Source organism: Pelophylax lessonae (assembly GCF_965119305.1).
Source record: "Pelophylax lessonae genome assembly, chromosome: 4".
Classification (NCBI taxonomy): Eukaryota; Metazoa; Chordata; class Amphibia; order Anura; family Ranidae; genus Pelophylax; species Pelophylax lessonae.
Genome location: NC_138771.1, coordinates 177,409,744 through 177,435,509, shown reverse-complemented (window position 1 = coordinate 177,435,509; position 25,766 = coordinate 177,409,744). Strand labels below are relative to the sequence as shown.

General features: G+C 41.7%; 1 protein-coding gene across 7 annotated transcripts in view; it reads left to right on the top strand.

Moving 5' to 3' along the window:
- The window catches only part of FRMD4A (FERM domain containing 4A), a 580,110-nt gene that overhangs the window by 495,440 nt on the left and 58,904 nt on the right, over nt 1-25,766 (top strand). For all 7 annotated transcript variants that reach the window (XM_082254218.1, XM_082254217.1, XM_082254215.1 and 4 more), the window contains exon 12: nt 19,873-19,949. In XM_082254218.1, coding sequence (XP_082110344.1) covers nt 19,873-19,949 — 77 coding nt within the window. The remainder of the gene's footprint in view (nt 1-19,872; nt 19,950-25,766) is intronic.

Here is a 25,766-nt window from a genome sequence, read left to right as displayed (position 1 = left end):
AGTCTTGGGAGGGGGTGGATATGGCCTTTTGGCTTAGTTCGCCCTCTCCCATGGGGTCTCCCTTCGGGGGAGCCCTACCTAGTACTCGGGGTGGGCTGTTTCGGCAGTCCCCCTGAAGAATGGGGTCCGCCCGGTTTCGGCTGGGTGGACCTAAGTGAGTACCTCAGTCCCTGTCAGGAGCTTCGCGCCCCGGGGGATCAGGGTCAGGGCCCTTCCTCTTCGGAGGAGGGCCATGTGTGTACGCCTTGTGCACTTTTTGTGTGTCCACGTTTGCGTGTGTGCACTTTTTTATGCACCGGGTGTTAAGTCTTTTGAGTGTGTTTCACACACCACGGGCTTTAAAAAAAAAAAAAAAAAAAAAACAAGTCGCTCCGACTTAGAAAAAGGGTCCGGAGCTTCTTTGGGGCGACCCGGAGGCGACCGCCATAGACTTCAATGTTATGAAGTCCGTGGCGGCCGCTCCAAGGTCGCGGCGCACTGCTCGCACCGCGACCTCGGAGGTCGCCCCTCTAAGTCGGATCGCCCCTATGTGAACGGGGCCTAAAAGACCTGTTTGTCCTGCCAGAAATCATCTAGTTGATATCCTCCTATAAAGTCTACCTCCACTGGCTATTTAAGTTAGCATTGATCCCCACTCTCACACTCTGGAATGTAGAATACCACTTAGGTTTTGGATAACAAATGGGGAGGTGTTATGTAGTCCTACATTTTTTCTGTCCTAGAGTGACAGTGCTGCTCTGACATAGATACAGTGCAGTGAGTGAGCGTAGTCACCCTAGGAAAGGAAGCATATTACATTGCAAAAAAAAAACTGAAAAAAGAAAACTGCACTACATCTAAGTATTGGTAAGCCACAATAGATTATATTTTTGCTCTTGGGTTTAGATACACTTTAATATAACACTTATCTATGCATACCAGTTCATTTTTTCAGAAAGGAGAACTAGCACCCTACACTCCCCTCACCCCCCTGTCTGCACTCACATCTGTGGGTAATCCAGTTTCCCCCCTCAATGCAGCCTGGTGCAGCGGTCCTGGTGTTTAACCACTTCTTGACCGGAAGATATCCCCCCTTAATGACCAGGCCATATTTTGCGATTCGGCACTGCATTACTTTAACGGACAATTGCACGGCCGTAACCAAATAAAATTGGTGTTCTTTTTTTCCCACAAATAGAGCTTTCTTTTGGTGGTATTTGATCACCTGTGCAATTTTTATTTTTTGTGCTATAAACAAAAAAGAGCGACCATTCTGGAAAAAAAAATAATATTTGTCACTTTCTGTTATATAACATTCCCAAAAAAAAATGTAAAAATCAAAATCTTTCATCCTCTTAGGCCAATTTGTATTCTGCTACATATTTTTAGTAAAAAAAAAATCCCAATAAGTGTATTTTGATTGGTTTGCACAAAAGTTAGGGGAAAGATTTATGTCACTTTTATTTTTTTTACTAGTAATGATGGCGATCTGTGATTTTTAGCTGGATTGCGACATTGCGGCGGACAGATCTGACCCCTAACTGAAATTTTTGACACTTTTGGGGGAACCAGTGACATTAATTCAGTAATCAATGCTAAAAATATGCACTGTTACTGTAATAATGACACTGGCAGGGAAGGGGTTAACCCAGGGGCAATCAAAGGGTTAAATGTGAACCTAGGGGGTGTTTTCTAACTGCGGGGGGGATGGGCTTGTGAAATCAACACAGAAACCTGTGTTCCTAAATAGGGAGAACACAGGAGCTCTGTGTTGATAGCTGTGAGAACAACGGTTTACAACAGCAGACCACCGTTCTCTCTTCAAAGGGAGCGATGACAGGTGCCAGGCGGCAATCGCTGCCACCAGCCCTGTGGATCGGCTTCCCCGCTTCGAATGGGCGCACACGCAGGATCACTACAGCGAACCACTGTACAGGTACAGCGATTCCTGGGAACCTGCTGCGGCGATGTTATTTCTCTTCTTTCCCTAGGGATGAATCAGAGTGGTTCTGACTGATAAGCACAGTCATGTGCCAGCACTGACCAATCAGAATTGCTCTGCTCTGTCCTGGCATACCTAAGGAAAGAAGAAGAACAGTGCGGTTTAAAGACCCTACCCCAGGACCGCTGCACCGGGCTACATGGATGGTGAAACTGTATCACCCACAGATGTAAGCGCAACATGGGCCGGAAAGCTGGGAAGGATTTAGGATGTTAGTTTACTATTTCATTTTTTTGAAAAGGTGAACAAACACTTGAAACATCCCAAGCTTTGGTTCGCTCTATCTGTAAAAAAAAAATATACCCAAATTGAACCACTTTTATATTAAGGGAAGTTTACAACACACAATCAAAGTTGCTGGGAAAGCATTAAGCCCTCATTCACATTGACTGCGGCTTTGAAATTGTGCAACTTCACCTAAAATCGCACAATTTCAAAGCTGCATGTCAATGTGAACGAGGGCTTAATGCTTTCCCAGCAACTTTGATTGTGTGTTGTAAACTTCCCTTATATTAAAAGTGGTTAGTGCACAGATGTCTATGCAAGTTGCACCCAAAATCAGCAAAATTAGTGCAGGAAATACTTTTTCAAATCTATGCGGCACCGCAAAGTAGATGTTGCACCGATTTGAACAGTGCAATCGCTGGCAATAGGGTGTGACTTGATCTGTCAAATTGCATGACAAATCGCTCCAATGTGAACAAGGGCTAAATTCAGAAGGGCTTTGAACATGACTTTTAAACAGAAGCAAAAAATCTGAGACATTCTGTTGGGTACTGGCCATAGAAAATGATCCAAATATTAGAGCCATGCATAAAATTTAAGGATAGTGGGCAGCTCTGCGGTCTCTTTTTTCTATTATTACCCACATTTATTATGTAGATGCCTTCCTTACAGGTTAGGTAGATGGATTGGCACATAACCTTGGCAGTTTGCAGGAAGAATAGAGTCAATGCTGCCAAAGTACATCTGATATATTCAGGAGGTAAAACAATTCCTCAACCTATAGGCATGTTTGGTGCTGACACAAGCAGCGGCGTGGGTTTATAATGCTAGCAACAAATGCATATGTTTGTAAAATATTATAGCTTTTATCCCTCTGAATCTGGACTCTTGTAAAGTCCTTGTATTATGGTAGGAATAAGGTCCAAGTTAGAAGACGTTGGGTGGTATGTTTTGAATTTGTTGGCAGAGTCTAGGTAGATATTTTTCTCTGTGCACATAACAAATATCTCGTGTTTCATATATATTAATATTTTGGCATGTATTTTAGTGAGTCATTGTTTTACATTTCAGAATGTATTTTATGGAGCCATTTGTGAGGTTTTTTTGATGCATGGAAAGTTTCACATTACAAAGTGTAGTGTTGTAAGCTACGCCAAAATGTAACCCATATTTTCAAAGTGAAAGACAAACAACAAGCTGGCAAAAGGGCACATGCAGTTCTTTGTATTGTGATCTATGCGGCATTTCAAGAACACCGAGTCTAACTTCATGCCTATTGTAAAAGTCATGCTGCTGATCTAGCGATTGGAAGAATTTGAATTCCTTCCAGAATCCTACACGTCTGTCTCCCTTCGTCATGCTTTCTCAGAACTGAAATGCAGTGAATGGAGTAAATCAGGCTATGACATTCTAGTTCAATGTGGAAAAGGTAATCAGGCATGTACCAGATTGCAACCTTAAAATACATCATGGCAGGATGACCTAGAAAAATAAGGCAACCTCTACAGCCTAGCATAATCAAGGTTGGGGTAGGACTGTGTCTGCATGAGATCTGAATGATTCCTTATGTGTGCATATAAGCCTAAACATATGGGGTCACTATCTCAACAATACATTGAATGTAATGTGTGACTGCAGATTTAGACTCAAATACATTGACGGGAAAGAGTAGTAAATATCTGTATTTGTTAAAATGGTCTGATTACTGGACATAGTACTTATCTGCAGCCGCCAGGCCCTGGACAAGGGGTGGGCAGGAGGGGAAGCTGCCCTGGAGGCAATGCTTTATTGCAGGGATAGGGGCGCCCAGTGCCAGTTGTTTCTTTTACAAGGCAGAGGGGGGAGGGAAGGAAAAACTTGGTGGCAATCCAACTATCAGTTGATGCATGGTGTATGTTACTATTACTTCCTGTTGAGAGACAAATTGATGACATTGTATAGTCAAAGGCCAGAACATTTTATGTACAGTATAGACCACTTTTAATCTGTTTTGTACAATAAACTTTTTGTCTTTTAAATATTGTTTAGATTAATAATTCTTAGCTGCAACAAAGTGCCTTGGGAGATTTTCTATATAGTAGATAGGGACAGAGCAGCTTCTAACCCAGCCTTTCTCAACCTTTTCATAGGAACCCTTGAAATAAACTTCTGGTCTCAGGGAACCCCTGCTAAAAATTATAACTCATGATACATTAGTGTGATGGTCAGTGAGAAGAATGCTCCTTACACTTGTGGTCATTGGGAAGAATTACCCCCTAACCGATAGCTAGAAAGATTAATGGTGTCACTGGGAACTCATCTGAGAGGCAGTATTTGCTCGTTGCTCAAGGAACCCACTAGTAACCTCTGGAGGAACCCTAGTGTTCTGTGGAACCCTGGTTGAGAAACCCAGCTCTAACCCATGATATACTAACCTGAATTCACAAAGTCCTGTTACAAGGCTGACAGGAGTAGTGACAGTGACATCACTGCTAACCCTAAAAGAGGGGGCGCAGTTTGGCATCTTTGCCCTGGGTGCTGGGTGACCTTTGTCCTAGCACTGTCTGCAGTCATAAGATTGTGAGAAAGTCAAATAGACCATGCTCAAGGGGGAAGACAGGCTGGGCTTAAGTTCATTAGTATTAAAAGATGCTGTCACTTTAAGAAAAAACAGAAACTGCTGACAGGTATGACGTACAGCACCTTCATATACCCACAGTAGCTTTCAGTCCTCTTGGTACTCTCCAATCCCAGGGCGTTTTGACAGGCAGAGCTTTTTGCGTTTCCTGATGTTAATCAATGTTCTAACCCATATATGTTGGCCGTAACAATGGCAGTTTTCCCATTTCAACCACTTTCATCCAGCTATCCATCACAAAAATGACTGAATGGATCACATCAACATACCATCAACTGCTCCATATAGATATGTCTATTAAAAAAATACATTTTGTGTTGACTTGCCTTAAGTGTACCAAACCTTTTTTTTTTTTTTAGTTTTGCATAGAGTAGGATTATTAGTGTCCCCGCAGGGTAGATTCACCCTCTCTGCTTGTCCTAGTAGGCATTGCCACTGAGACAGAGCGTGATGGGAAATACAAAATGTTACAGTGGTCTGCAGAACAAGGGGTGAGGGTTATTCTTCTAATGTGGACACCTTTGGACATACCACTTTCTAAGTGGGGGATTTATCTCACTTTGTCGAGATTCCTATTCTTCCTGTTGTGTCCATGATAGGAAGTGAAGGGACATCTCCTAATGGTACATAACCTCTTGGTCCTTACTCTGTCCAAAACGTAAAAAAAATTTAGGCTATGAACACACTTTAATCTTTGACCCTCGTGTGATTAAAGCTTGTCAAAATAGCTTTGAAACTACCACGTGTATGGCCAATATTTGGCTGTATACAGACAGGGTTAAGTGTATGCCTGGGTGGTGTTTTCTAACTGTGAGGGGGGTGGACTTGTGGAATCAACACGGAGACCTATGATCCTAAATAGGAGGCTCACAGGCGCTCTGTGCTGATTCCTGAGAGAACAACAGTCTGCTGTGTTTACAACAGCAGACCATCGTTCTCTCTTTACAGCGAGTGATCACAGGTGCCGACGGCAATCACGGCCGACGGCCCCCTGAGTCAGCTTCCCCTCTGGCTAATGGGGGCGTGCACCTCCAGGGTCGCTCTCCCGCGGGGGGGGGCTAACCAAGCTGTGTGTGATTCTGTTTTGGTATGTAAGTCAGTTATCCTTTCTGGCATGCTCAGTACTACAGTATATTGACACAGTACAATGTGCAGCTAAAATAGAGCACACAGTTTATCATATGATGCCATTGTAACCATTAATTGCCTTTATATATGCATTGACACCCTCTTTATAAGCATTGCATTATAGAGAGCAAATGTAATGTTAGTAAAACGAATGATCCTATGATAGTCATGCTTAGTAAACAAAGACCATTGTGGATTTAGTAAAGGTATCACCTTTTGTCCCATAGTCAAAGTATCTTTGGCTTTTCCATTTTATTCATTAAACATGTTGACTAAACAGGAAAAAGACTGACCATCTTCCTCTGCAAAGTGTATCCATTGCCTCGGGTTTCTCCATCTACTGCTCAGACAATAACAGGAAAAGATTGAGAGATATTTACCGCAGTAACAATTCTGTGTTCGCACAAACACTGCGCATCTGTTTATGTCCATCTAGGTCTATCTGGAGAGAAACATAGACAAAATCTTGCTACTTCTCTAAATATTCTGACATCACTGGCTGTAATGTGTTGTATTATTAGTGCACTTTGTACTGGATCGGAATAAATAGACAAAATCAGTGTCATGCAAAAGTGTATACGAAAAAAGTAGAAAGGGAGGGATAGGGGGGCACTGCCCGGGGCGCAGGATGGAATGTGGAAAAGCAATAGGTGAAAATATGTGAAACTTCTAGTCTGAAATCTGACAAATATCAGTTATAAGAAGAACAATAAAAAATTACAGCACAATCAATAGAGTGTTTATGTGCAAAATATATATATAAGCAAAGTATATCTGACAAATATCAGTTATAGGAAAAACACAACAAAATAAAGTGCTTAGTGCAAAAAATATATATAAGCAAAGTATATCTGACAAATATCAGGTATAGGAAAAACAGTGGAAAATTACAGCAAAATAAAGTGCTTAGTGCAAAAAATATATATAGACCCAAAAGAGGAAAATGACAATAAAATGACCAAAAAAGTGACAATATGTGCGAAGAAATTATTTCATATATAAATGTGCATTAAAAAAAATATTAAAAAAGTCCGTAACTTAGATGAAATCCATCAGGAAAGGAAATGTAAATAAATAAAATCCAAATGAAAAATATTAATTAATAAAGTGCCAATGATTTGCCAATCTTCAGTGATAAACTGTGACTGTGAATACACGCATGCTTCCCCTCTCTCCCAGGACCGCACTCACTAGAGAGAAGAACCCCTACAGGGGTAGCGAGCATCAATCACAGACTGAATATGGCTTCTCCTATACGCACCCAGTGGTAAAGACCTCGGATATATGAACCACAAACACCAATTCTCTTAGGTATTCCTTCCCAGTAACCACAAAAGTGTACACGAGGTGTCTAAAAAGTTTGGTGAATGGTATTAGAAAACAAACAAAACAGAAGAAATAAACAAATGACCTTAGAGCCGGTTCACATAGGGGCGACCCGACTTGCCGGGGCGACCTGTGAAGTCGCGGTGCACAGGGCGACCTGTGAAGTCGCGGTGCACAGCGCATACCGCGACCTCGGAGCGACATGCACGGACTTCATATCATTGAAGTCAATGCAGGTCGCTCCAGGTCGCCCCAAAGTAGTACAGGACCCTTTTTCTAAGTCGGAGCGACTTGTGTTGCTCCTATTAGAACGGGTCCTGTGCTAATCTATTGCAGGCGACCCACGGCGACTTGTCAGGCGACCAGGTTGCCTGACAAGTCGCCCCAGTGTGAACCGGCTCTTATTGGCCTTCAAAATAATCGCCATCCTTCACAACATACTTTTGGGAACGTTCATAAAGCTTCTAGAAACTGTCCGCAAAGGCGTCTTAAGGTCGCAGGTTTCGATCGCAGAATCGCTGTCACACATTCTTGGATTGGCGCCACGTCCGCATAACGTGTGCCTTTCGTGATGCTCTTCAGATGGGGAAACAGAAAGATGCCTGCAGGCGCCAGATTAGGGGAGTACAGTGGAGGATCGAGAACAGACACGCAGCACTGAGCCAAGAATTGGTGCACAGGTCTGATCCCATGGGACGATGCTTCACAGAAAGGATGGATGCTGATCACACATGATAATGAAATCTTAACAGGTTTCCATCCATTTTACTTTCTGTTCCTCTGCCAGCTTGTGTGGCACAAATCGGGAACAGATCTTCTGGTTATCCAAACCTCCGCGGATGATGTCCTTACTAATGCCCAATCCTTCCGCCATCAATTGTATGGTCAGTTGCCAATCTTGTGCTAGCATTTATCGCACTCGCTCGACCATTTCTGGGGTTCTGCTTGTTGACTGCCAAACATGGCTTATCCTCAGTCATTTCCTTCCCATTGCAAAAGCGTTTGAACCAGTCCTAAACACATTTTTCTGCTCACGACTTCCGCCCCGTACACTTGCACCAGCATATCATGCGTCTCCATCATTGTTTTTCCCAATTTGTAGCAGAACTTGATGTTCACTTGTTGCTCCATTGCACTGTGACTCTATCCCTCATACTGACTACGTTTGACTGCCTGCAGCGGGTTTACCCTGACGGTCACGTGTGCTCCACACTAGGTGGCGCTTCTCAACATGTCTCTGGATAGCCATCTGCATGGGCGTGCACCTGACCCATGTTGCCGTTGAGTTATCACACCATTCACCAACCTTTTTTGAACCCACCTCCTATATATATACATTCCAGATATGTGATGGAATGAAACATGGGAATACTTTATGCTCTAAGAAGGCTCGGCTGTGCTATGCACTGGCACAACTAGAGGGCTTTTCGATTCCTTAGTTCCTTCTCCTCATAATCTTTATAGTTATAGTTTCTCTATGCCACATGCTGGTGCTGGCTTTCATAGTTGAAAACCTCTGTTCTCTGCCATAAACCTCGCAGCCCAAGCCCATTCCCCACAACTATAATCTTCCACCCCTGCAAGGGTTAATGGAGCCAAGGGAACTATCACAGGCATCAAGAGTGCTGACTATGCCCAACCTTCCACTCCTCAATTTATAGAATCTGTACTATAGCTTCCATCAATGAAAAGTGTTCTATGAATGGAGGAAGGGGACCTTTTATTTATCCACCCATCCTCCATTCATAGATTGCTTTTTATTCATGGAAGTTCATATAGTACAGCTTCTATGAATGGAAGAGGGGGGTGGAAGGGGTGGGTATAGTCGGCACTCGTACCTGCGACAGGTCCCTTAGTTCTATTAACCCCTGCAGCACCATAAGCTGTGGGGTATGGGGGGACAAAGAACAGAGGATTTCAACTATGACAGCCAACACCAGCACAACGGACACTTTGGATTAAATGTAAGTACCGTCCTTTGTGCTGTTTTTTTTTATTTTTTGATTGTTTTTCTCTCAATCAACATTGACTTTTTTGAATTGTTATGCTGCTAGAAATTAAAAAATAAATAGAAAAATATATTATATTTACTTGTTTTAAAACTTTCTTTAGTTACTTCCTGGTTTGTTGCCTAGGCAAATGATGTCACACATCCCAGGAGTCTTCAGGAGGGGAGGAGGGGTTTTCTCAGCTAAGCAGACCCTCCTGCCTGCATGCCTGAGCTAAGGACAAATAGATTAAAGGAAGTAAAAGCTACATGAATCATCTGCCCTTACTCAAGTGATTTCTCAGCAAAATAAAGCATAGAGACATGGATAGATGGGGGAGTTTGCTTTGAATATTAAATATGAATTCAGTAGCATTTTTGGTTTGTGGTGCTCAGATACAGTGTAGTTCCGCTCTAAATTGTAAGTGTAGCTAATACTTGGCTTTTTAGTTTTGAATAGAGTAGACAAGGGTTATTTTTTGCTGTCTGTGTCCTGTTAAGGAGATTTCTCTTCACTTTCTGTTCAGGAGATGCCGCAGCAAGTTAGAGGAAATCTTTACAAAATGAAGGCAATGCCCTTTTTCTTACCTAATCTTCTGCTTCCTCCAAGCAGTAAGACCGGCGCCTGCAGCCTCTTCTCCCCATAACTCCAGCAGGTCACAGGTTCTCTAATTTTATCAAGTACATGGCACAGAGCACAGCATGTGAGCATGCCAAGGTACAGTCCACAAGCCTTTTACATAGGGGGGAAAAAAGTGCCATCTGCTGGGGAGCAGGGGGTCAGTTAAAGTGATTGTAAACATTTTAAAACAACCATATAAATATTTGTGTATAAATATAAAAAAAAAAAAAATTATAAATACCTTTTTTCCCTTTTTTATAAGTGATCATATTCCTCCTATTCTCAGCTGCATAAGAACTAGGGGAAGGAGAAGCAACAGCACACTGATCTTCCCAGTAAAAGGCTGTGCAGGGAAGGGCGTGTCAGGACAAGTCTGATCATTGGAGAAGAGCAGCCCGAATTCCCAGCACAGGGAACTGACCACACTGTGCTCTCCTGCCTGATTGGGTCAGTTTTTAACAGGAAAACAGAGGGACTGACAGGAACACCAGGGATTTCACACAAAGGAAGCAAAAAAAGAGAACAGGATACTTTTCCATACAAGTACATGGTACAGTAGACACTTATCAGGAATATGAAATGCTGGGGTAACAAACGCTTTCAATAAAACTGCTTCATCCGGTATGAAGACTCCACTGCAAGGGAGGAATTTTGTCTTACACAGAAATGGACTTTAAAGTGAATATTCTGCCCCCCCCCCCCCCTCAAAAAATAAAAAGTAAATAAAAGGCAGCAGCTACAAATACTGTAGCTGCTGACGTTTAATGAAAGGTCATTTCCCTGTCCAGGGATCCAGCATTGTCCTCACCTGGGCGAATTCTTCACCATTCTTTGGGTCCCTGGAGCCACCATATTTACTAAGGGAAACCGGCTGTGACTCACAGCGACTTCACAGCCAGCTTCCCACTGCATGCGTGAGACGCACTGTCCTTTTGTGAATGGTCCCACTGCCTTCTGAGAGCTGTAGACCTGTGACAAGGCCAAGGAAGGGGGGGGGGGTGTAAACCTAAAACCAGGCTAAAACCAGGTACCCGCTCCCCAAAAAAATAAATGTGTCAAAAAGTGATAGGGGGGAAGTAGAACTTCCCCTTTTGGTTGAAGTTCTGCTTTGCGTTTGGCTTTACTATGTTACCATTTATTGTTAGGATTTCCAGTAACTGTCCAAACTAGTATAATATTGAGTTTTAGGAAGCTGGTGATGTAAACTAATATATAACAGCTTCTTATTCCTTAGTACGCTATGATTTATGTGTGCTAAATAAGTCTCTCTCAATTCCCGCTCTTAGCTAATGTACTATACATCTGAAACAAACGCATCATTGTTTTTTGTTTTTGTTTTTTTTTTTTTTTATTTCTGAGCTGTATACAGTATGCATGTATCAAATGCACTAAAATGCCGTTTAGAATATGTGCAAGCAAAGTTTGATCAGAACATGTGACTACATATGACTATAGCAATATGATCTTTGCACTGGTTCACCTTTCATGGCAGATTACATTATGTTTACAAAATAAACGTGGAGGAGTCCGTGGTGTGATCAGCTTTAGGAATTACATAAAAAAATACATATATATACTGTATATCTTTATATATATATATATATATATATATATATATACACACAGTATCTCACAAAAGCAAGTACACCCCTCACATTTTTGTAAATATTTTATTATATCTTTTCATGTGACAACACTGAAGAAATGACACTTTGCTACAATGTAAAGTAGTGAGTGTACAGATTGTATAACAGTGTAAATTTGCTGTCCCCTCAAAATAACTCAACATACAGCCATTAATGTCTAAACTGCTGGCAACAAAAGTGAGTACACCCCTAAGTGAAAATGTCTAAATAGGGCCCAAAGTGTCAATATTTTGTGTGGCCACCATTATTTTCCAGCACTGCCTTAACCCTGTTGGGCATGGAGTTTACCAGAGCTTCACAGGTTGCCACTGGAGTTCTCTTCTACTCCTCCATGACGATATCACGAAGCTGGTGGATGTTGGAGACTTTGCGCTCCTCCACCTTCCGTTTGAGGACTCCCCACATATGCTCAATAGGGTTTAGGTCTGGAGACATGCTTGGCCAGTCCATCACTTTTTCCCCTTAGCTTCTTTAGCAAAGGCAGTGGTCATCTTGGAGGTGAGTTTGGGATCTTTATCATGTTGGAATACTGCCCTGCGGCCCAGTCTCCAAAGGGAGGGGATCATGTTCTGCTTCAGTATCTCACAGTACATGTTGGCATTCATGGTTCCCTCAATGAACTGTAGCTCCCCAGTGCCGGCAGCACTCATGCAGCCCCAGGACCATGACACTCCCACCACCATGCTTGACTGTAGGCAAGACACACTTGTTTTTGTACTCCTCACCTGGTTTCCGCCACACACGTTTGATACCATCTGAACCAAATAAGTTTATCTTGGTCTCATCAGAAGATAGGATGTGGTTCCAGTAATCCATGTCCTTAGTCTGCTTGTCTTCAGCAAACTGTTTGCGGACTTTCTTCATCTTTAGAAGAAGCTTCTCTCTGGGACGACAGCAATGCAGACCAATTTGATGCAGTGTGCAGCGTATGGTCTGAGCACTGACAGGCTGCCCCCCACCCCTTCAACCTCTGCAGCAATGCTGGCAGCACTCATGGATATGGATATGACGCTGAGCACATTCACCCAACTACTTTGGTCAACCATGGCGAGGCCTGTTCTGAGTGGAACCTGTCCTGTTAAACCGCTGTATGGTCTTGGCCACCGTGCTGCAGCCCAGTTTCAGGGTCTTGGCAATCTTCATATAGCCTAGGCTATCTTTATGTAGAGCAACAGTTCTTTTTTCAGATCCTCAGAGAGTTATTTGCCATGAAGTGCCATGTTGAACTTCCAGTGAACAGAATGAGAGAGTGAGAGCGATAACACCAAATTTAACACACCTGCTCCCCATTCACACCTGAGATCCTGTAACACTAACAAGTCATATGGCATCAGGGAGGGAAAATGTCTAATTGGGCCCAATTTGGACATTTTCACTTAGGGGTGTACTCACTTTTGTTGCCAGTGGTTTAGACATTAGTGGCTGTGTGCTGAGTTATTTTGAGGGGACAGCAAATTTAAACTGTTCTACAAGCTGTACACTCACTACTTTACATTGTAGCAAAGTGTCATTTCTTCAGTGTTGTCACATGAAAAGATAGAATAAAATATTTACCAAAATGTGAGGGGTGTATTCACTTTTGTGAGATACTGTGTATATATATATATATATATATATATGTGTGTGTGTGTGCATAGATATACTACTGTGTATGTACATATATATATATATATATATATATATATATATATATATATATATATATATATATATATATATATATATTTTTTTTTGTTAAAATAGTAAATCTGGTTATACATTTAAAGATCTAGAAAACGTTCAGGTACCCTGGTGTTTAATAGATATACCCAGACGAATGACCAAATCTGAATTAGCACAGTAGTGATTTTACACTAAAATGACCGATTGAGGTTCATTAACGTGAATAATAAGGTATTAACATGCTTTGCATTAAGACAGCCCCTTCTTTATGAATGGGTTACCAATGCACCACAATGGCTGAAATAATGTGTATGACCCTTTTTTTTTTTTCCAAAAAACAGCGCAGTAAGACGTTATTTTCATTTTGGTGTCCTGTGCTCTGCCATAAAAGGCATTGGGGTGACATTATCAATGATTAGCCCTGCAACAGATTGAATGTAGAGCAGGTGCGTTGTCATACATTGTGTCAACACGTTAATGCGTCTGTTTTGGCACAAGTGTGAATGAGCCCCCATTGTGCTTAAAGAATATTTATAACTGATAACACTAATCAGTCTGTGAGGTCACATTTGATACAATGTTTGTCATTTACAGTGTCATTCTCACTGCAATGTAAAACTACCGCACTACAAAATTGCCCATTGCAGAGCTTTGTAACATGATTTACTTGGTCTTTCAGACATCCCTTAGTTTAGGTCATCTGTTAGTGTTTTTCTGTTTTGTAAAGAAACATACAACCCAATCACAAGTGTAACTGATTGTTGTGACTTGTATTGTTTATATACATTGTATTGTTACACTTTGACAAAGTAACTTCTGACAAAGTAATATTTTAATTAAAATAAATAAATAAATAAATAAAACACAGTTGTATCTCCTGCTATAGCTAGTGTGCATATATTGTAGCCAGAAGACAAACAGTATTGAAAAAAAAAAAAAAAGTAACATTTCTTCTATAGACAACATAAAAAATGTACTGAATATTATTCAGCATAAATATATAATACATTACCTACTTTTTAGCTCCCTTTCACACCTATGCATTTGTAGCCTGAAGCTCAAAGCTCCAAAACACACAAGCCAAATCCCATGTTTTTAAATTTTCCGTGTTCACATTTGATCATTCATGTAACTCAATGTCTGATGCCCCAAAAGGTACCTGAGCTACTTTTGAAGCAGAATTGGGAGTTTTTGCCCCCCAAAACCTCATTGGCTTTTTCAGGTGTTGTTATAAGAAAATCATATGGGGCCAGAAATGCGTGACCCTGTCCCAAAAAAGCTCCAGTACGACACTTCACTCATAAAAAGAAAGGAAAATGTGTAAAAATGAACAAACAAAAAAATGAAAGAGCTATGGAAAAAAAAAAATAATTCAGCAGCTACAAATACTGTAACTGCTGCCTTTTAATGAACATGCTCTTACCAGTCCAGGGATCCAGCTCTGTCCTCACCCTGACTGGTCCTTTGCCATTCTTCAGGCCCCTGCTGCCAACATCTTTAATGAACATGCTCTTACCAGTCCAGGGATCCAGCTCTGTCCTCACCCTGACTGGTCCTTTGCCATTCTTCAGGCCCCTGCTGCCAACATCTTTAATGAACATGCTCTTACCAGTCCAGGGATCCAGCTCTGTCCTCACCCTGACTGGTCCTTTGCCATTCTTCAGGCCCCTGCTGCCAACATCTTTAATGAACATGCTCTTACCAGTCCAGGGATCCAGCTCTGTCCTCACCCTGACTGGTCCTTTGCCATTCTTCGGGCCCCTGGTGCCAACATCTTTAATGAACATGCTCTTACCAGTCCAGGGATCCAGCTCTGTCCTCACCCTGACTGGTCCTTTGCCATTCTTCGGGCCCCTGGTGCCAACATCTTTAATGAACATGCTCTTACCAGTCCAGGGATCCAGCTTTGTCCTCACCCTGACTGGTCCTTTCCCATTCTTCGGGCCCCTGGTGCCAACATCTTGAGTATGAGAAGCTGGCTGTGACTGCACTTTCTCAGTGGACCTGCAACCTCTTGTGACTTGTCCTAGGAGGTTGCATGTAAGGGGGGAGCAAACTTCTGCTCAGATATCCCTGGCGGTCCAAGTGGAAGTGGAGAGGGCACCTGTCAGGGATAGGTACCGCTCCAAGGAAAAAATAATAATAAACTTCCACTAATAATAGAGGGGGGGAACTTCACTTTTTTAGGTTAAGTGTTAAGTGTGAATGGGGCTAAGGATGGGACAGAGCATAATTTGGCAGGACAGAGTTTTTTAATCCAAGGGATTATCCCTTCAGAAAAGGGACCATGGAGGGCTGCCATAAGCAATGGCAATCTGTCTTTCATGAGATGCATATCAGGACTGTGCAAACTAAAATAAATGTCATACCTAGAGCGGAACTTCACTCTTTCAATCAGCATTGACTATTTTGAATGCTTATGCTACTAATATCAGTAAATAGATAGAAAGTATATTATATTTACTTGTTTTAAACTTTTTTTTTTTTACATTTCTTTTGTTACTTCCTGGTTTCATGCCTAGGCAAATAATGTCATAGATCTCAGAAGTCTTCAGGGAGGGAGGAGGGGCTTTCTCAGCTAAGCACATAACACTTCCCTCTCTGCTCCTTAACAGAGGGAGGTGTTTTGTAGTTCATGGAGAGGGCAGGGAACAATGCTAATTGATAACAGTCTAGACCAGTGATGGCGAACCTTGGCATCCCAGATGTTTTGGAACTACATTTCCCATGAAGCTCAACTGCACTGCAGAGTGCATGAGCATCATGGGAAATGTAGATCCAAAACATCTGGGGTGCCAAGGTTCGCCATCACTGGTCTAGAGGAAGATAGTACAGGATGTTATGAGTTCAACAGATTTCTAGCTGGAAAAACATCTACCTTTTAGTGCTGTAAATGCCATAGGCATGTTTGCAGTGCGTTTGCGACACATTTTAATAGAAGTAAATTGAAGTGGTTGTAAAATTCTGCAGGCAGTTTTATTTTTGCCTTGTCATGACGCAATACTAATGCTGCAATGCGCACACCTCCATTCGCTCTCTTAAAGTGTTACTAAATGCACAACAGCAAAATCAGTGTGTATATGCAGTAAAGCATGCTTGTTATACTTACTGTGGGACCTAAGGGGTTATTCCTCTGCATTGTGTAAAAAATTGTTTGATCCTGTCTTCTCTGATCCTCCCCTTCTTTTACTGTCCCCAATTCATCTGCTGATAGAACAGAGCCATGGAGTCACATGCTATATATATTGCTAGAGAGGTTTTTTTTTTTTTTATTGGGAGGGTACATGTGATTGGCACAGGGCCAATCAGCACTGTCCAGACACAGGGTCAGGAGTCATGCAGCCTCATAGGACAGTCAGAGGACAATGAAAACTCCTTCTACAAGCTTTAATGAGGGCTCAGCCAGACACAGATAGAAGTCACAGGACTGCTATATACTGCTGATGAGAAAAGGTATTTAGCAGTCTATATTTACTAAAATGATTGCATTTCCATGTTCTGTGTACTGTGGGAGACCAGATATAGTGAATGCAGGGTCCTGGGTTTAGTAACACTTTAATTAACAGTTTTGAGTGGCAAAGATAGGCAGCCAGAAAGCAGTAAAAAATGTGACCCAAACACCTATTTTCAATGCCTGTGTGAAAGAGCCCTTTACTGGATAGAACACCAGGTGAAAATAAAGGGAAAACAAACTAAAAACAGGAAACGAATGCAGCCAATGCATCTAAGAATTGGTAAGCTGCACTATTAGTATTTTTTTTTTCTAAAAGTTTAACTATGCTTTAACCACTTGCCGACCACCCGCCGCAGATATGCTGCGGCAGGCTGGCTCGGCTGCACGAACTGATGTATGGGTACGTCAGTTTGCAGAAGCACTCCTGGGGCACGCGCGCACCTCCAGAGGCACGCACCTGCCCTCATTAGGAAGTGGGGAAGCCAATCCATGGGACCCATGGACGCGATTGCCGCCAGGCACCCGCGATCGCTCCAAACCGAAAACACAGCAGACCGTTGTTTTCTCTGGAATGAACACAGAGAGCATGTGTTCCTCCTATTTAGGATCACAGGTCTTTGTGTTGATTTCCACAAGTTACCCCCATACAGTTAGAAAACACCGCCTAGGCTCAAACTTAACCCTTTGATCACCTCTGGGTTGATCCCTTTCCTGCCAGTGTCATTATTACAGTAACAGTGCTTTTTTTTTTAGCACTGATTACTGTAGTAATGTCACTGGTCGCCCCAAAAAGCATAAAAAATGTCAGTTAGGTGGTCCGATCTGTCCACCGCAATGTCGCAGTCCTGCTAAAAGTTGCAGATCGCCGCCATTGCTAGAAAAAAATTTAAAAAATAAAAAAAAATAAAAATGACATAAATCTTTTCCCTAGTTTGTAGACACGATAACCTTTGGGCAAACAAGTCAAAATAAACGTATTGGGTTTTTTTTTACCAAAAATATGTAGAAGAGTACAAATTGGCCTAAAATGATGAAAAAATCTTATTGTTACATTTTTTTTATTGGGAATGTTATATAGCATAATGTGAAAAATATTGGGTTTTTTTTTTTTTTTAGAGACAATTGAGTACTGTCCGTGATACTTTTTTTATTTGCACTAACATAAAATTTTTCAGGATTTTTCAGGAATTTTTTTTTTTCAGGATTGAAATTTTTTTTCAATTTTTATGTTAGTGCAAATATAAAAAAAGTATCACGGACAGTACTTAACCACTTCCCGACCGCCGCAAGTATATATACTGCGGCGGTCAGCCCCGGCCAGGCAAAGTGACGTACCGGTACGTCACTAGCCTGTCACCGGCTTGTGAGCCAATAGCGGGCGAGCGCGCGCCCGCTAAGGCGGGCGAGCGCGCGCCCGCTAAGGCGCGCGCCCGCCCCGTCTCGTTCACTGACAAGTCAGTGCGTGTGACCGGTGTACCCGATGTCCGCCGGTCACTCGTGATCGTTCGGCGGGAGGGGAGAAAGGCAGGCGGCTAATGTAAACAAGCCGCCTGTCATTCTCCCCTGTGTAAAAATGGAGATCAGACGGTTCTTCTATGTAGGACCGTTGATCTCTGTTTTTACAGTAGTAGCCATGTCCCATCACAGTTAGAAACACGCCCCTAGGACACACTTAACCCCTCCCTCTCCAATACAGTTAACCCCTTCCCTGCCAGTGTTATTTTTACAGTAACAGTGCATATGTATAGCACTGATTACTGTAGTAATGTCACTGGTACCCCCAAAAGTGTCAACAATGTTAGTCAAGGGTCCGATCTGTCCGCCGCAATGTCGCAGTCCCGCAAAAAAAATCGCAGATCGCCGCCATTACTCGTTAAAAAAAAAAACATCAAAAATGACAAAAATCTTTCCCTTTGTTAGTAAATGCGATAACTTTTGCGCAAACCAAACAAAATACGCTTTTTGCGATTTTTTTTACCAAACATATGTAGCATAAAACAAATTGGCCGAAAAATTTTAAAAAATTTTGATTTTTACATTTTTTTGGGGGGGAATTTCACATAAAAAAATTTGAAAAATATAGTTATTTTTGCAAAATTGACGCTCTTTTTTTGTTTATAGCGCATGATCAAAAAATCGCACAGGTGATCAAATACCACCAAAAGAAAGCTCTGTTTGTGGGAAAAAAAGGACGTCAAATTCGTTTAGGTACAGCGTCGCACGACTGCGCAATTGCCCGTTAAAGTCACGCAGTAAAAAAATTGCAAAAAACCCCCTGGTCAGGAAGGGGGTAAAATCTTCCGGGGCTTAAGTGGTTAATTGTCTCTGTCGCAAATGCACTAATACGGCTACAATGACCTCAAGCATGGGTTTTTTTTTTTTTTAGAATTTTCGCTGTTTTTTGTTTATAGCGCAAAAAATAAAAATAGAGGTCATCAAATACCACCAAAAAAAAGCGCTATTTGTGGGAAAAAAAGGACATCAATTTTATTTGGGTACAGCGTCGCACGAGCGCGCAGTTGAACGTTAAATTAACGCAGTGCCGAATCGCAAAAAAATGGCCTGGTGATTAAGGGGGTAAAAGCTTCCGGTCCAGAAGTGGTGAACAGACTAAACGGAGCAAAGAGAAATAAATTGAGATTTACATACAGGTCGTGTTAATTTACGCTCATCCAAATTTCTATGAAGTAAAGTGAATCTGCCTGCTTTTCAGGGACTGCCTTTGGTAGAAAGTCTGAGTATTTAGAGGGGCTTTCACAGGCTCACATTGTTATCTCATGTTGCCTTGCCTTGAATTAAGGTCAGCCCTCGGCCCCCGCCCTCTCCTGCTTTTTTCGAAGCTATAGTGCTTGTCAGGGACTATTACACATTAGTGGGCAGGAAGTGGCTGTTCCAATAGGAGGCAGGGGAATATGAATTCCTGGCCATTCCACCACACTGAAAGGAGGAAGCCGCATTTACACATAGCTACTGCTTGCTGCTGCTGCTCAGAGGCTTTCTTTTCTCTGACTTGCTGGAGTCTTACAGGAAAAAAATAATTTGTGATCTGCAAATAAAGCAAGAGGCGGCCAGTGCAGATAACACAGGCTTGTACTTTCCTTCCCAGAAAAGTGAGGCACACTGAGATTGTGTAGAGGAATGTTGAAGGATCTGTTGGGATGGTTGTTATAACATTGATTGTGGTGCTGGAGATGGAAGCTAACTCCTGCTATGCTCTTGTCTAGATCTTTCAGTGGAGACAGCTGGAAAATCTTTATTTTAGAGAAAAGAAGTTTTCCGTGGAAGTTCATGATCCTCGCAGGTAAGTGCTATCTATGGTCCCTCCGTTATGGTCGATTTTTGAAAGATGTGATTTTGTTTGACACCTAATGCTGTATGATTCTTAGAATTGGGGTGGGAGATTCTCATGTGCTTGCAGCAAAAAAAGATTTTCCCTGATATAGTTAAGAATGGCAAACAAAGTGGCGTGAGCAGAGGGCGAGGGATCACCCTTATCCTTTGGACTCAATCAGCACAGCGGTATGACCCCTGCCCTCGCACACACCTCCAGTAAAAGTTCATTCATATTTGGTAGGGCTTACCCCACCACCACCCTATCAGCGCCAACTGTTGACAAGTCAGATTTTTATAGCACAAGAGTCACTCTGGTTTATTGGGAAGCAATTATCAGCCTGAGAAGAAGGAAGGGAATGCAGTAACCTATAGCAACCATTGTTCTTATAAAGCGAATCGCGTAATAACTAAATTCTACTTGTGTGATATGGGTCTGCTGCAAATCACCGACCTGTGTTATAGAATTTCCAGCATATAATATAGTGTGCTGTGTCTGCATGTAGACTTAGGCTGGCCATACATTATACAATTGTCTGTACAATTTTCTTTAAATTTACCTTCAACTATGTAGTACAAAGGCCTGACTCATTGGATACAATTGAAAGTGTTGTTTAGTTTTGACCTCATATTATGTGGTTTTTGGTAAATCTAACAGAAAATTGTACAAGAGAATTGAACATGTATGGCCAGCCAGAGAATTGAACATGTATGGCCAGCCAGAGAATTAAACATGTATGGCCAGCCAGAGAATTGAACATGTATGGCCAGCCAGAGAATTGAACATGTATGGCCAGCCAGAGAATTGAACATGTATGGCCAGCCAGAGTTTTGAACATGTATGGCCAGCCAGAGAATTGAACATGTATGGCCAGCCAGAGAATTGAACATGTATGGCCAGCCAGAGAATTAAACATGTATGGCCAGCCAGAGAATTGAACATGTATGGCCAGCCAGAGAATTGAACATGTATGGCCAGCCAGAGAATTGAACATGTATGGCCAGCCAGAGAATTGAACATGTATGGCCAGCCAGAGAATTAAACATGTATGGCCAGCCAGAGAATTGAACATGTATGGCCAGCCAGAGAATTGAACATGTATGGCCAGCCAGAGAATTAAACATGTATGGCCAGCCAGAGAATTGAACAGGTATGGCCAGCCAGAGAATTGAACATGTATGGCCAGCCAGAGAATTAAACATGTATGGCCAGCCAGAGAATTGAACATGTATAGCCAGCCAGAGAATTGAACATGTATGGCCAGCCTTAGGGGCATGAAACATGACAGTGCTTCTTGTATCGTGAAAAATGAAGCAAAGAAGGAAAGAAAAAGCAGTTTCCTGCACATACCAGATTTCTTGTATCCTTCTGCTGTGCAGATAGAGAATGAAAGTTTAGGGGCCATTTACACTGTTGCATTATAACGCACACCTTGCAACGCGCTAAAATACTTATTTCCAACTTTCCCATAATAAAAAAGATTGCTGTCCTCATCTCAGCACCTTGTGCGTTTTTGAAAAATACGTCCTATCCATTTTCATCTACATTTAGCGCCCATAGAAATCTATATAACTTATGTTTTGATGCATTGGCAACAAGTATTACCAAGCCTTGGTCAATGGCTGTTAAAGTTGAATGTAAACCCTAATATTAAACTGCGCAAATTTGCTTCCTTTAGGCCTTGAAAGCATTTATGCCATTGTTCTATCTGTGTGATAAGTGCATATAATTAACTGTTGATCCTGCCAAAAATGCAGTGTTGCCCTGTGTATTCTTAATATTATTAGCCCTGCTCAGCTTATGGATGTGAACTACAGAGCATCTCCCACCTCCATGGTATGTGGATGAGAAGAAAAGGAGAAGGAGTTCTATAGTCCTAGCACACTTCTTGTTCTAGGTTGACAAAGCTGTTCCTCCATAGGCACAGTTCAGTGAGTGTTGTCATCCTAGGACTGGAATTGTGTTTCTGGCACAATCACCAAGTTAAAATACAGAGAAATAACCTAAAATAGGTAAACTAATGTAGCCACCCCATCTAAGGACGAATGAGCTGTAAAATATTACATTTTTGTTTTTGAGTTTAGGTATACTTTAAAGTAGAGCTATAGGCAAAACTTTTTTTTAGTTTTGGATAGAGTAAAGGAGTAATATAACCCCCTGTAAGGTTTATTTTTGCCATCTGTGTCCCATTGGGGAGATTTCCCTTTGCTTCCTTTCACATAGCCAAAACAGGAAGTGAGAAAAAAATCCCTGCAAATTAAGGAAATCTCTTGGGGACCCCCAGGTTACCAGAACAAAATTTCCCCTCTATTACTTTTCTGGGAACAACCCACAATTTTGGGATTTTCTTTTACTTTCACTCTCAATGATAATGGTAAACAGGACAAATAGAGAGGGTGAATCTCCCTAACAGGGATACACATAACAAAAATAAAATGAAAGGGACTCTAATCCATCTTTACTCTATCCAAAACGAAAAGAAAAGTTTTACCTTTAGGTATACTTTAAGCCTATCCACATCAAAATGCATCAGTGCACAAAGGGAAAACGCATGTTGATGAATGACAACCCTACTGCCTAATGCAGCACAACAACGCACATATATTTATAGATGTTGTTCTAAATTAGCCCTAATCTGGGTTCCACCTTTCATAAAACAGTCCTACTATAGCCTTGCTCATTGATTGCAATGAATAGAGATTAGTAAATCTCAGAGAACATTGGCAAACACTGTATTGTGTTATGTATTTATAAAGTTGTTTTTTCAGACTAGATTGTAGGGTTGTATGTGTTACTTTGTTTTCCATAAGGGCACACAATACAGAAGCTATGCAGTCTCTAGCCCTTTTCTTGCCAGAGATTTAAAATGCTTGACAGTTTAATGTAAATGACTAAAGCATTGTCTGAGTGTGAATATAGTAAAGGAGGAGCTGTAAAGGTGTCTCACTGTTAACGTTAGGTGGGGCTAAACATGGGCTCTCCTTGTTATCACTGTACAAAGGATACTAAGAAAACTTGATCTGACAATGTCTACAAGTTGCAGAAACCTGTTCTGCTGACTTCTGCCGGCAATTTTGGTAATCCCCAAGTCACGTCAAGTCCCTCAAATTCAAAGACTGGAAGGACTGTGTGGTGTTCAGTTTCGGAAATGCTTTATTTTTTTTCCAAACAAGCCCTGCACCTGGATTCATTTCACCCCTAGGCCCGTGTCTTCATGAATCTCTTCCCTTTCCCAGCTAAAGGGGCAAACTTTTGTCACATCTCCATGCCTTCTAAGATAACAGGTTCCATATTTAAAATGAGGATACCTAATGGTATGATGGCTTCCGTGGTATGTCAGTTATATGGCTAATGAGGTTTCCTGTTTGACTAGAACACTTATAATGTAATTGCCTAATTACCCGCACATACCTATCATAGGAATGTGTTCCATATATATGTATAGAGTTCACGTGCTGTTCAAAGACCTTCCTGAATGAGTTTTTCGTGATACAACACACTTATCTGGAGATTTAATGCAGATTAGGTATGGACAACCCTTGGCCTTCCAGTTGTTGTGGAACTACAAATCCCAGTATGATCTATCAGAGGCTGACCTGATTTTATAGTGTATATTTACTGCAGGAGGCTAGCAAGCACAAGATGTAACTGAACACAAGGGCAGCTGATAGACACAACACTGATCATGTGTTCTGACACCCAATATTATCACAATGAGCAAACCATGTGAAGAATGATATGAGTGTGTAAACAATAAAAGCCTTCCAGGCGTTTACTGCAGCAGTGATTATTTTACAGAGTAGGGGGCGATGTGTAAAGTTCAGTAAGCCATAGCAGATGTATATTTTACTACCCTGTGCTGTAGTAACTTGGTTGCAATAGGTAAAATCCAGTAAGCCATAGCGGATGTATATTTCAGTACCCTGGGCTGTAGTAAGTTGGTTGCAATGGGTAAAGTTCAGTAAGCCATAGCAGATGTATATTTCACTACCCTGGGCTGTAATCAGTTGGTTGCAATGGGTAAAGTTCAGTAAGCCATAGCGGAACCCTGGGCTGTAGAAAGTTGGTTATACAGTAATGTGTAAAGTTCAGCAAGCCATAGCAGATGTATATTTAACTACCACATGCTGTAGTAAGTTGGTTGTGTTGGGTAAAGTTCAGGAAGCCAAAGTGGATGTATATTTCACTACCCTGGGCTGTGGTACATTGGTTGCAATGGGTAACATTCAGTAAGCCATAGTGGATGTATATATCACTACCCTGGGCTGTAGTAAATTGGTTGCAATGGGTAAAGTTCAGTAAGCCATAGCAGGTGTATATTTCACTACCCTGAGCTGTAGTAACTTGGTTGCAATAGGTAAAATCCAGTAAGCCATAGCGGATGTATATTTCAGTACCCTGGGCTGTAGTTAGTTGGTTGCAATGGGTAAAGTTCAGGAAGCCAAAGCAGATGTATATTTCACTACCCTGGGCTGTAGTCAGTTGGTTGTAATGGGTAAAGTTCAACAAGCCATAGCAGATGTACAGTAAAACCTTGGTTTGAGAGTAACTTGGTTTGAGAGCGCTTTGCAAGACAAGCAAATTTTTTAAATAAATTTTGACTTGATATACAAGCGATGTCTTGATATACAAGTAGCGTCATGTCACAACTGGGTATAAAAGAGAAGAGAGGCACCTCTAAGTGTAGCAATATGGTTACATTTAATGAAGATTCAATATTTAGCAGCTTACATGGTTGATGATTAAAACAGGCACATCTAAGTATGCAGGCATCCGGAGTAAAGCTGTCCACATAGACCATCCTCTGCACTGCCATCTTCATCACACCCTTCCACGCTGTGCTCCACGAGCGATTCAAAGTCTCGCTTTCAGATCACTCTACTGCAGGGTAGTCTTCCCAATCACAATTGCAGACTGACATCGGTGAGAGCCAGTGGTTCAGAAGATGGTCTATGTGGACAGCTTTACCCCAGATGCCTGCATACTTAGATGTGCCTCTTTAATCATCAACCATATGAGTTGCTAAATGTTGTACCTTCATTAAATGTCCCCATACTGCTACACTTAGAGGCGCCTCTCTTCTCTTTTATACTCTGTAGCTCCTGCTGGATTTTGCTTCTAATCCCCTAGTGGAGGCGCCATTTGTGGATGGACATTTTATGATGACACAACCTATCACATTGCTATAATCTTTGTATATAGACTATAAACTGAAAGACTTATGAATAATTGGTTGTGGAACGGATCATCTGAGTTTCCATTATTTCTTATGGGAAAATTTGCTTTGATATAAGAGTGCTTTGGATTACAAGCATGTTTCCGGAACAAATTATGCTCGCAATCCAAGGTTTTACTGTATATTTCACTACCCCGGGCTGTAGTAAGTTGGTTGTGTTGGGTAAAGTTCAGGAAGCCAAAGTGGATGTATATTTCACTACCCTGGGCTGTGGTAAGTTAGTTGCAATGGATAAAATTCAGTAAGCCATAGCGGAACCCTGAGCTGTAGTAAGTTGGTTATAATGGGTAATGTTCAGCAAGCCATAGCAGGTGTATATTTCACTGCCCTGAGCTGTAGTAAGTTGGTTGTGTTGGGTAAAGTTTAGGAAGCCAAAGCGGATGTATATTTTACTACCCTGAGCTGTAGTAAGTTGGTTGCAATGGGTAAAGTTCAGGAAGCCAAAGCGGATGTCTATTTCACTACTCTGGGCTGTGGTAAGTTGGTTACAATGGGTAATGTTCAGTAAGCCATAGCAGATGTATATTTCACTACCCTGGGCCGTAGTAAGT